The 12,940-nt window shown below is 42.4% G+C and overlaps 1 protein-coding gene across 1 annotated transcript; it reads right to left on the reverse strand.

Annotated features, from left to right (window-relative positions):
* Window positions 1–2,596: 2,596 nt before the first annotated feature.
* Window positions 2,597–12,466, reverse strand: cav1 (caveolin 1). The gene is made up of 3 exons (XM_030054182.1): window positions 12,135–12,466; window positions 10,977–11,144; window positions 2,597–4,803 (listed from the first exon to the last, which is right to left on the reverse strand). Exons 1-3 carry the CDS (start codon window positions 12,168–12,170, stop codon window positions 4,462–4,464), a joined length of 546 nt encoding a protein of 181 aa, XP_029910042.1. The 5' UTR covers window positions 12,171–12,466; the 3' UTR covers window positions 2,597–4,461.
* Window positions 12,467–12,940: the final 474 nt, after the last annotated feature.

Here is a 12,940-nt window from a genome sequence, read left to right on the forward strand (position 1 = left end):
GAAAATGCTGCTTTCAACTTGGATTGGATGAGTTGGATTGTTGGATTGGAAAGTCGTCAGCTGGCTATATTTTAATTTGCTTTAAGCAAACTAATATTCCAACACTCAGCATCAGGCATGCAGTAAATGAGTATTTATTGCGACGTTTACGTTATGTGGTGCAGACAGAGGCCAGCCCTGTTTTATGACTCTTAGCAACATAGCTGTTGCATTTTAAGTATCATGAAGGTATCATCGCATGTGACTGGCCACATACCAGAACCGTTGTGATGAGGATGATGCAGGACGGTCCGTGCAGCTCTGGGAGCTAAAAGCTGAACTGGAGTCGGATGGGGATTCCCAAGTTCAAACTGTGGCAAATTCAAGTGGACCCCCTAATTTATCTGTACTTTTGAATTGTTTTTAGTTTTTATCTCTATATTTTCCAGTATTTTGTTGCTGTTTATTTGCTCTACCATGTAATGTGCATTGTATAGTATTGTAGTCTTCTGTGTTCTTATGTAATGTAATGTACTATATAAATAAATTTTGATTGATTGATGCAGATGTTATAAATAACACCTCCATAAGTGCAGATGATCACCTGTCCTATAGGCTAATGAACAAACGCAGCAGCCACACACAGAGGAGCACTGGGCTGGCAGTGGCTGGTGATTTCTCCCCCTGGCTGAATCAAATGATAATCTCACAACTGTCCAGTCCTGCGTCTGCAAGGTGCGAGCACTGCCCTCTCTGTGTTCTCTCATCCTCCTGTTATGTCTGCTTTGGTCCTGCTGTCCACAGCATAAATTTCCACTCTGAAACATCATTCGTGGCTTTTTCCCTGCCAGAACCTTTACCAGCTGCTCATTAGCTAAGAGGAGGCACAGTCAGTAGTTCTCTGTTGTGGTAAATGAAGCATATTCCAGTAAGACTGAGTGTGTTTACGGTGCACTAGGCTTGAATGCACTGAACATCTGTGAGAGTGTCAGTGTTTAAAAATTGGTAACACATACGAATAATATGTAATATTTTCCATATTTTTTGAGTATGAAGTTCATTTTTTCATCTTCTATTCATCTTTCTAGCTTTTCTATCAGTGTGTTATCTCTTTATGTTGCACTGTCATATTTGATCATTGTAGGTGGACATTTTTCATGGATTTGCAGAATTAACACTTCTGGGTTTTGCCACTGGTGGACTGCAGTGTTGAAAATCAAGGAATTATCCTCCTACAACCAGTTCTCATGTATGTTCTTAATAATTGAATTCAAAAGCTGGAGACAGTACAACAACAGGACATTGTATACCGGTGACCTCATACTGCTGCATCCACTGAAATCATGCTCAGATGATTAAGAGAACAAACTACTGTGAAGCTGACTGAACTCGGCTTAAACTTGTCATAATTGGATAATACAGTTTTCAGTGAATGTGGAGGCTTGCCTGGAGCTGCATATTTATGTGCGTGTTTTTGGTGTAAATACAGACTTGAATACAATGTCTCGCCTATTGCCTAACAGTTGTATTTGTTTCTCTTGTAACCATGGAAATATTGTACCCAGTCTGGCAAGTCTGGGGTTGGCACTGGGCCTCGCTGAGAGATGAACGTTCGTCACATGAATGTTAGTCAAGGCTTGGAGGGCACTGCTGCTGAAAGTAATGTTTTTCAGTGGCTCTGCTCCAGCTGCATTCTTCTGTATTTTTTTTTTACACAGGTACCTTCAGCTGTTTGTTTTCTTCCGTGCAGATGAATGGCCACTGCGAACTGAGATAACACTGAAGGGCAAAAGACTTTGTAGCCATGCAATAAGCCTCCAGGAGGATTTGACTGCATTCATATGAAGAGTTTTATTCACAGTATCACACACACTGCTGAGGTTCATAATAAAATATCTTAAAATATAGAAACTCACTTTTTCCATGTTGTCAACCAGGGACTAAGCCATACATGCTATCCTTTAGAAAGAACACAATTTGATCTAATTTTCTACAATACCAATCTAAAACAAGATGTCATTCTTATTAGATGATGGGAATTTCATTAGAAACTTTTGAACTTGTTTCCTTGTGCAAATCAATAGAGAGCACATTTATCAACAAAGGCAACAAACAGTGCCTGCAGTTTCATATATAACAAGTCTATTTCTGGTGGCACAAATTTATTTATATGTTCCAAAGCATGACCTACTTCACAATTAGAATCACCATGAGTAAATATTGCAAATGAAAAGAAACAAACATCTTCTGTTAGCTAGGAAATGTGAGATATCATCAAGCATATGAGGAGACACATGCTGTCTACATCTGAGTTGCTGTGAGGCTAATGATCAGTTGGGCATCTTCCCCATTTGATTATGAACAAAATGAAAAACCAAAGAACAAGTGCGGATTGGATTATATTAAATTTTAATGTGCACAGCGTGATATCGTACAGTAAAAGCAGGGAAGGAGAAAAAAAAACTTTTCATATAAAAATATCACCTTTAGAGCTTAAAAACTCAATTCAAGATACAGGTGCTATGATATTACCATCCTTGTGAAGAGACAGCAGATAGACCAAAGGTGACGGAATCAAAGCGAGCTTTGTGTCACAATAGAACAGCCCCCACCCACCCACCCACACTCATGCCCACCCACGCGCCCACGACAACAGCCCCTGCCATCCCTTCACCCATTTCCGGGGTGGGAGGCCTCAGTTTGATGCTAGTCCTTGTCAGCATTGTGTCCACAGTTGAGAAGCAGGGCAGCAGACCAAACTAGCAGGGGGAAAACAAAAATATCTCAAAAATACCTTTAAAAAAATATTTGGTGGGGGTGCTTACAAAATTACAACCAGACAATGTGTCTCAAGTAACACTTTTCACCTTTCACTGCTTGTATTCCAACATATTATCCGGTGCATTTTCCACTGGAAAAGTACTGTTAAGTACCACAGTGTGTAAAAAAAGAAGAAAAAAAAAACAACAACAACTCATTAGGGTATAACTGCACATTGCAAGAGCAAAGTCTCCAAAGGTAATTGTTTGTACTCACATTGTTTTACATCTTTGTAACATTATATAGAGGGGAAGGTTTCACCAGATGCTTTCATAGTGCTATCCATTAACAATACTTTTCCATGGAGTAAGGCACTGGAATAGTGCTGTGGTAAAGTGAAGTCTTACTATGACTCATTTTGTCCATAAACATACATACAGTACATATTATTGGCAGAGATATCAAAACAACAGCGTCAAAATAAACCCCTTAAAGTTCTTCATCTTCATAGTGTAGAAAAAAAAGAAAGTGTTTACCTACAACTACGGCAATGTGCATTTAAAAGCCTTGAGCTTCACTGAAAAAGGCCTGAAAATCCACAGTGGATTTAAAAAAAAAAAAAAAAAAAAAAGAACAACATGATTTGTGTGATATATCTTTCAAATTCAAAGGCTAACATTCTCTGTCACACGCATAAGCAGGTATGAGGATGAGGATGTTGAAACTGGTGCTCAGCAATCAGCCTGGCAGAAATTTAGGCCCTTTTGTTTTTGAGGTGGAGGTGGAGTGGAAGGTGAAGCAGGGAGCGAGCAGATCAGGACGCAGATGTCTCTGGCAGGGCGGCGGACATGGCGGGTGGTCCGGGCGGACGGCGAGTTGTTGGCAAGGTGACACCGGTGCATGCAGAAACGAGGGCAGGTTCAGTGTGTCAGACTGCTGGGAAGCTGGATGGGTGGGGAGTGGGATGCTGGGTTATGTAGGGGGAGGAGGGCTGGGTGGGGCACGGGAGGGAGGGGGGGGCCCAGAGGGAGGGGTGTTGCTGAGAGGTTTGGCTCGGGGGTTGCTTTGTTTTTTGCTGAGTCAGGTGGAATTTGGCAGCGCTCTCTCCCTACTGCGACGCTCGCTTTCGTGCCCCCGCCAACAAACCGTCCCGTCCAAAGCACACATACAGACCCAGCAAAGCGCTACAAAAGACAGCAGTGACCCCCCGCCCCGACCCCCAACCCCCCTTTCACATGAACCAATCTATCAATCAATGCAAAGTGATGAGCTATCCACAGAAATTGTGATAATGGAAGGAATTTACATCATGTGTCAAAACTAGTTCCAACCAACAGAAAACAGATAGAAGGGCTTGCCTGACAAAGTTAACAGTGAAGAATAATAATAAAAAAAAACTAAAGAACACAATCAACCCCCAAAATCCCCAGAGAATGACCCCTAATATCCTGTGCCCACCCACTGGTCACACCAGCACTGGAGAGAAAAAACAGTTATTGAGGGAAACAGGTGAAAAAAGGCGGGGCCAGGTGCTGCATGACCACGCCCTTTCACCTCCAAGTGTCCCTGCCCGGCTCTGGAAACATCTCTCCCTTTCCAGAGGTCTTTTGATCTCTTCCTCTTCTTTGAATTCTGACTTTTCTCTCCATCTGAGTGTCGGTTGCTCCAGCCCTCCCATCCTCCCTCCCCTCTTTCCGGTAATCCTCCTCCTCTTCCTCAGCGCTACACCTCCTTGATGGTGGTGACGCGGACGTTGCTGAGGCACTTGCCCATGGCCTCGAACAGCGGGTCGCAGAAGGTGTGCACAAAGATGGAGTAGACGCGGCTGACGCAGTGGATCTCAATCAGGTAGCTCTTGACACAAGGCACCACGGCCCAGATGTGCAGGAAGGACAGGATGGCGAAGAAGATACCCCAAATCAGCGCCAGGGGGATGCCGACCAGAGCCGTCAGCAGCCGGTAGCACCAGTACTTGGTGACAGTGAAAGTGGTGAAGCTGGCCTTCCACACGCCGTCAAAGCTGTAGGTCCCTGCAGGCTCAGCAATCACATCCTCAAAGTCCACCTGAACAAGGGAGAGACAGGGGAAAATGAGAAAATACTGGCAACACACTTTGAGTAAGTCAAGAGTGACTTATGATGGATCAAATGAAGTCATTCATTTTTTGTTTTGCCAGGAATAATCAACAATGAAGTGTGTTAAAGGATTTTAATGCACGGCATGGAGGAAAGGAACCACCTTCCACTTCCCTCCAGGTGGTTGCCTCCAAAGTGCATGAAAACTCCTTTAATGTGCACCCCAGAGTGTATTATCCCACATATACTATAGGCTACAAACAATTTAAAAAATTTTGCTCTGACAATAAAATAAATAATCAGAACTTTCTGTCTGCACTATTTCCATGTCAGACAGCCTTGCAATATGGAGATGCTCTCCAGTGAATCGGCTAATGTGCAACTTGAGTCATTATTGGCATTATTGAGCCATTATTGGCACATCAATTAGCCAGAAAGCAACTGAATCAGAAGTTCAGAATAATGTGACACAGTCATACTACCCCCACTGAGACAGTGATGCAACTAGGGCATAAGGCACAGCTGACAGCCTTCAAATTCACCACAGTATCCTCAATCACAATAAAGACCAAGGCTTCAGTAAATGATTGTCTACACTGTGGTAGACACAAAGGCAGGAGATAACAATAAATCTAATTGCTGATCACATGCAAGATGGCCAGCAACAAACCAGACAACATACATATAAGCCAAACTAACAAAACTAGAGGTAATGAGGGATTATCCATGAACAGATGAACAGCAGAAAGTGTAACAGGATCAAAACAAGGCTATCAGTTGTGAGAAATTAATTTTTCATCTAAAGGCTGCTTTGGTCACTATTGAAGGTGCAAACAACAAACACATGAGGACGACACACGGCAAGTTGAACCGTCTCTCTCCCACCGCTGCACTAGACTCAGCATTGTCCATTGTCAAATACCCTAGTCCACTGCACATCATTCAAAATCTCTGCACAAGAGGTCCTGTGTTGCACAGAGAGGAAATGAAATAAATAAATGCACCAAGGGGGAAATTAAAAATAAATAAATAAACAACTGGATTAGCTTTATAGCCCAGCAGAAGAGAACACGTCGTATTCACATAATTCAACTACTTTACTCCCTGTTATTAATATGGCTCCTGACAAGATTTACATCTCCCCTCGCAGTGACTGGTACAGTCAAACCGCCCTCCTCAGCCACACCCAAATACTGATTGCTCCATTCACAATCTCTGGCACTGGCTGTACTTTTTTTGCAAAACAATCCTCTTCTTTTTCTGTCTGAAGCAACCAAACATCCATCTCCCCTCGACCTAACCACATTGATGGATAGATAGATAGATAGACACATAGATAGATAGTAGGATGAGAAGACCAAAAAGAGTGTCAACTACAAAAAACAAAAAAACAAACAAACAAAAAAACAAACAAAACAAAACAGAAATTCATCAGAAAATCCAAGGAAAAATGATGTCACAGGCGATCTCTGGAAAGTGCACTGAACACCCATCAACCTCCACACGCCCGCAACCACCTCCATGCTCCCCCTCCTGTTTTAAAGTAAACCAGGACGTTTTAGTTATCCTTGATGTAAACAAAGTTCTCAAGCACATGGCCTTTAAATGGGACGATCCACACAAGGGGCCGGGACCCTCAGAGCGCTGTTTAAACCGATGGCAGTAAAAGTGGCAAATCACACGCTATAAACACAACGCAGACTCTTTCTCTCTCTCACTCCTTTCCCTCTTTGTTATTTTCACCTCTCCTAAACTATCTCTACTCTCTCTCTCTTCTACTTCACCCCCCCCCCCCCCCCCCCCCATGTACCTTTCTTCTCTCTTTCTGTGACCCCCTTCTATAGTGCTCTCTCTCTTCATCCCCTCTCACTCTCACCCTCTGCACAGGCTTCTAAACCCAGAGTAAATATTTAGCTCACAGTTACTTGGTGATGGTATACCACACCAGTTGGGCTACTGAGGGCTAATGGCTGTAATATCAATAAGTCAGAGAGATATTATCCAGTGTCAAAGTGGCAAGAAATGGAGGAGTGAAGCATTTCATTTCAAAATAAGATGTGCATAGTTTGGCAAATCTGACGTTTACTGACATCAGAGTAAAGCCTGCTATACAGTTTACGTTATACAGATACTGACTGATGAAATTCAGGCAGCAAATTGGATATATAGCACTTTTTAATTTGTAATGCAATATGTCCATGTTCTAATAGAGATTTATCACTCAAATATACAGAGAGGAACATATGATTCCCTGGCATTCATAACTCAGAATCAGCACAATATGAAGAATCGTGTCTATCAAGTGTCACTGCTTTCTCAACCAAGAGCTTAAAATAAGGTTTAATACTCTTTGGGTTAAGTAAAAATTCAGGATTCATAAATGTTAAGATGGTGAATTTTGACCTGTAGGAATGACCATTATCTGCATGTAAAATTATATTGATTACCAGAAAAAAACAAAACATAAAAGTAATTTCCCAGAGTTTCTAATTCAAAATCACTGACATACAAAGAGCTGAACCCACTCTGCTTTGAAGTGTATCCTACTTTTGTCTTTTTCAGTGCCGTGTTTTCAAATGCTGGACATGTAATTTTGGAATACAACTCAACTACAACTCAAAAATCCCAAAGAGGTTTTGGCTTCACAATAGCAGCTTGTATTTCCAATTCCTAAACTCCACGCAAGCAGTATAAAGCCTCACTCACAGCACAATTGGCTTAGCGCACTATAGCCTTATGATATAAATCTGACTGCAGCCACAAAACCAGTGCAGCGTCCATTTAATTTTTCCACAGCTTCAAATTTTAAAGTGGACCAACTCTGCGTCAGTTTCCAAAACTCTCATTGAGACTAAATGAGAGCCTTCTGCAGGGAGGCACAAACACACAACCACATAACGATGATAGAGATATTCAGCTTCATAAAATGAGGCTGTTTGGTACGCTTCAGTGAACACTTTCTTTCAAGGCTTTTCATTTCCAAAATGCAATATAAGTATTTGGGGGGGAAAATACCTTAAATCTGACAATGAATATCTCATAATAATATAAAGGATTCAATCTGAAAATTAAAGGTTACTTTCCACGCTAAAAGGTACAAGCTTTTACTGTGAAAGTTTTTTTTTTGTTTTTTGTTTTTTGTTTTTTAAGTTGTGAAGATCTTACTTAGGAACAAGTTCTGTTTAAAATAGCCTTTATATATATATATATATATATATATATATATATATATAATTTTTGACAAAACTGGGATGAACAGAAACATACAGAAGTACTCATTTTTACAAACTTTTTGAAGAAATATAAGGTTATGTGAACCTTTGGATGGCAAAATAATAACATTTATACAGGTTGGACGATGAACGATGACTATTGTTCCATTATGGGTATCTATATATAGCAGCTGGAAGATTACACTCAATAAACAGTAAAGTCTATGGTTTTGTGTCTTCTGCAGAGTCAGGCTCTGTGCTTTTTTTTTTTTTTTATCAAGTATGAAGTAATGTTGAGTAAACGGCTGAACTTCTCAAGTCTCATCAGAGGTTTGATATGAAACAATGGAGTCTCAGGGTCAGCATGTGACCAGTTGGCTAGGCAACTGTATTATTGAGTAAATGAGGCAATGTGCTATTTCCAGAGCAGTATCTGCAGGCCATCAACTGCACTTAAATAAAGTGGGGCCCTGCAGGAGAAGAACAGGAGATGGCACATGTAGTTTGTCAGTTTGAGGGCTGTAATATTTTGGGAAGATGTTTGGTTTGGTATTGTAAGCTCTTAACACCACAAATCCATGAACATTTATTCTAACTTTGCAAAATAATCGCATTGCATCGCTTTGATCACAGTACACTTAGTCACATAAAAGTATTAAGTGACCTCTATCAGCATATACCATACATATATATTCCATGCTAGAGCTATGAATGCTGAGATCCAAAACTTACACGATGGGTCACAAATTTGCATGGTAAGATAAAGGTCCCAGATAAAAACAATAATCAGGCAGTCAACCAACAAAACAATAATTATGATAACCTCCAGGAGTCTGGATCTGCTGGCCAGAGCCAGAAGCTCAAACTCATTCTCCTGGATCGCTTGAGTTTTCCCTGCTGAAAAATGTGCTCCACTGGGGGGGGAATCTCACTGCAGTTTTACTGGCCACTGCCGGGCTCGAGCCACTCCTCTGAGCTATATAAAGACCCACAGCTTCACCAGAGGAAAAAAACTCTCTTCCCAGGGCAAACTCCACATGGATGTCAGTAATGGAACTTCTTTGATGTGGCCAAATGATTGAGGCCAGCTGTAGGAGTTACAGGAGAACAGCTTGTATCCATGATTCCTTTGATTGGAGGAATACCTCTTGTGCCTCTGTGTGTTGTGTGTATGTACGTGCATGTGTACTATGTATGTCTGCATGCAGTGTACATGTGTTTACTATGTGTGTGTGTGTGTCTGTGTGTGTGGTTACAGTGCATTGCAGAGTGAGTTTTGCTGGAAGGGATTCCCTACTTGTGTTTTTCTGCGGGCCACCCCAAACACACGCTTCCACTTGGCAGCAGTGGAACAGTGACCTCAGAGCACCCCAGACCCACAGCACAGCGCTAAAATATAAAATCTAGGGACTAATCAGGGTTTCCTCTGAGTTCCAAAAGGGAGCCAGTGAGCTACTAGAGTTCTTCACTGGAAAAAACAACCCTTAAGGATCCCCCTCAATATACTGTCAGGGTTCATTAACTGTTCACGAAGGGGTTCCTCAAGGAACCCTCTGTTGTTCCCCTAGTGTTTCAAGTTTAAGAGCCCTTAAAACTTGATTAGAGAGGGGCAGCCAATCATAAAGCTGCATTCTATTCTGAGACTGGAAGGAGAGTCTGACTCACTGTCACAATGGGGAGAGAGAAAGAGACAGAGAGAGAGTGGGGATGGGGGTGGGGAGGGGTGGCAAGGAAGGAAACCTCATGACTGTAAGCACTTTTTTCTTTTCTTTTTTTTTTTATCATCCTATCTACAGTAAGATGCAATCGACCAAGGATGACCTTTCCAATCATCTGAATCCACACTGTCAGCTCAGTCAGTCAGCTCACACAATCAGTGGAAGGGAAGACATGAGCTTTTTCTCCTCTGAGGCATGGTATGACAGACAGGCAGGGAGGGAGGGAGGGAGGGAGGGAGGGAAGGAGATACAGAATGGGAGGAAAGCGGGGAGGAGGGATGGGGAGTGGTGAGGAATATCCTCACCGGCTGCCACTAACCAGCTACTTGGGTGTTTCCCTGTTTTAACAAGACAGAGTTCAGGCATTTCAAAGGGCTGACCCCTCTCCCATGCAGCGAGGCGTTTGACCCCCGCACACATGAACAACCTACCCAGCTGGAGCAGAGGACGGATGGTGTCAGACAGCTGCTGCTGCTGCTGCTGCTGCTGCTTTGCTGTCCAGACACATCAGGTGGCTCTGAGCGCACCACTCCTCTTCTACTACAAGGTCTCTCTCAGCTAACTCCTTTTGAAAATAAACACGCTGTATTTACGCGGTTGGACTGCTCTCTCACGGAAAGAATTCTACTTTCCCCAGCCACTCACAAACTGAAACAGGCGTATGCAAAAACGACTGTGGGAAATGTGTGTTCCAAACAACAGGAAATTCGTAATGCTTCCTCTGTTAGGCACAAGAGCGAGGATGTTCAACTTTATAGGGACACACATGCAGAAACAGGCGACCGCTGGATATGCGGGGACGCACAGTTATTACGCATTACGCATGAGGATAGCTTGCCATTGTATGCCACATTGAACTTTAACACCTGTGCAAACCCTTTGCCTAATAGGGGAAAGTCAGTGGGGGGAAACTGGTGGAACCACAGTGCACGACACTGTGCGCCCCTTGTGCAAAAGAGCTGCCGCGCGCTTCTGACGCACGCAGCCGCCTATAGTGCTAATTTGACAGCTCTCACACTGCGGCGCACTGTGCAGTTTTTACAGTTTACAATAGTTGGCATGCGCCTACACACAAAACAAATAATGCGCCTTCTCTCTTATAGTCTCAGCGTAATCAAACACTGAAAAGCGCACATAACGGAGAGATTATACAGGCAGACCTGACGTCAACACAACAATTAAAAGTTTAACTCCATGCGTAAAAGAAAAGTTCTACATGACGTTTAGCTCACCTTGACTACATCGTCGTTTATGCGCTTGGGGTCCCGGTTGACCAAGTCGATTTCTTTGGTGTGGACATCCTCCAGTGTCTTCTCGTTCAGACTTTCGTTATCCATGTCTTTGTTGTTGGGTTTGTATATGTTCCCTTGTTTCCTTATGAACGGCGAATGCAGAAACTCCTGTTAAAATCCGGAGGATGGGGGAAACAGAAAGAGGCTGAAGAGGAGGAATACTGTGTGTGGAGAAAAAAGACTGAAGCAGCAAGTTACCAGCCTGCCCCAGAAACAGGGATGGGTTTTAAATGGATACAAGTGAAGCACCACACCCCTCGATACAGCCGCAAGGGGTCATCACCACCCATACAGAAATCCAATATCCTGAGATATGGTTAAAATAAATGCACGCGTCAATGTAGGCAACAATATGTTCTAAGAAATAGATAAACTCATATTATCCACGTATATTTTAAATTTACAGTTTTGGAGTTTTGTTAATATTTTACCATATATTTACAGGTAAGGTTTACCAACGCTATATTCTTAGTCTATTTCATAAATATAAGCGTAAATATATTCCGGAGTACTCCCCACTTATGTCAAAACCAGTAACAACATAGATTTCCGTACGGGTAAGCGCTCCAGTAATGGTGCGTAAAGAGCCCTATTCATTCCGCAGCTCATAATACACTGTGCGCCCGGAACCTATCAAACATAGTTATGCAAACAGCAGTATGGTTTCATGAGATACCATAAACTATGTATGATTTTTTTTTCCGAAATGTGAATGGAATAGCTTTGCGAGTTACCTCACCAAACTTTTACGCACGACAATCAGCATAAAACAGAATCGACGGTTGCTCTGCAATAACGAAAGTTTTTTTTTTTTTTTTTTTGGAACGGGTAAAATCTCACATCCATGCGCTAATGCATACTCAGTGGTCTTTCACATTCACCCAGTCCATGTGGGAGTACCATTGACGACCAGGTGTTGAAAAAAGATAACTATTGGCAAATAGCATGGAGTTCAAAAAAAGTCCCGGCTTATCAGTTAAATGTAAATGAGGGAGGATATTTAGCACCGAGTCGGGGGAAATTCCATGCCCACTAAACAGACAACTCTAACGCCTGGAAATACGACAGTGCCATGTTTAGAGGAGACCCATACTGTACCTCTTCTGTCTCGCCGTCCTTCAGCCCTCCTGTCATGCTGTCCTCAAGTGTGAGCAGATCAGCGCGTTGAAGAGTCAAGAAGACAATATACGAAGCAGAGTGGGAGGCGAATAGGCAAATGCTGAGGACTGGGGCTTTTCCTGGGAATCTCTAATGATCCAATAATTGCTGCCCTTTTTTTTTTTTCTTTTTTTCTTTTTTTTTTTTTTAGATATACGTGACACGCATTTAATGCCAGCGCAGGGTGGGAAACCTTGGTGCGCTCTCCCCGGATCCCAGTGCGCGTCTTTGCAGCCCGAGTCACCTGAGTGCACAGCCTAGAGCCCACCGTCTACCTGACACTCAGGGCATTATGCAGAAGCAGTGGTGATGGAGAAACTGACGCGTTTCAGTCAAAGGGGAGTTGTAAGTGCCTTGGCAATGGTTTATATGGAGGAATAAGGCAAAGTGTGCTCCTCTTTCTGTCCTGCTTTAGTAGAGCGTCATTTGGGTACGGCGAGGATACTGCACCCTCGTCTATTTGAATCGAAATCTTTGTAATGCAGAGCAGAGATGAAGCAGAATTTGGCAGAAATCTGATGGGACATTAAAAAAAAAAAAAATTTGGAAATCACAGTCTGAACAAATATTATCATTATTAAAATAAAATAAAATAAAATATTATGAGAATATCCTTGTCTGTCGTTAGTCTTTACTCCGTTTACCCTCATAAATTTATTCTACACATTTTAAACAAACATAGGAAGTTTTAGTGAATGTAGCACCTATGCTGTTAACAGAAGCTGTCATCAGCTAAACAAGCTCAG

Source organism: Myripristis murdjan, chromosome 6 (genome assembly GCF_902150065.1).
Source record: "Myripristis murdjan chromosome 6, fMyrMur1.1, whole genome shotgun sequence".
In the NCBI taxonomy this organism is placed as follows: domain Eukaryota; kingdom Metazoa; phylum Chordata; class Actinopteri; order Holocentriformes; family Holocentridae; genus Myripristis; species Myripristis murdjan.

Excerpts from the sequence above, each read along its gene's own strand:
- cav1 (XM_030054182.1), bottom strand. The coding sequence starts at position 12,170 with ATGACAGGAGGGCTGAAGGACGGCGAGACAGAAGAG. Across the intron at positions 11,145-12,134 it reads AGGACGGCGAGACAGAAGAG|GAGTTTCTGCATTCGCCGTT; the intron begins GTACAGTATGGG and ends GGATTTTAACAG. Across the intron at positions 4,804-10,976 it reads TAAACGACGATGTAGTCAAG|GTGGACTTTGAGGATGTGAT; the intron begins GTGAGCTAAACG and ends TCCCTTGTTCAG.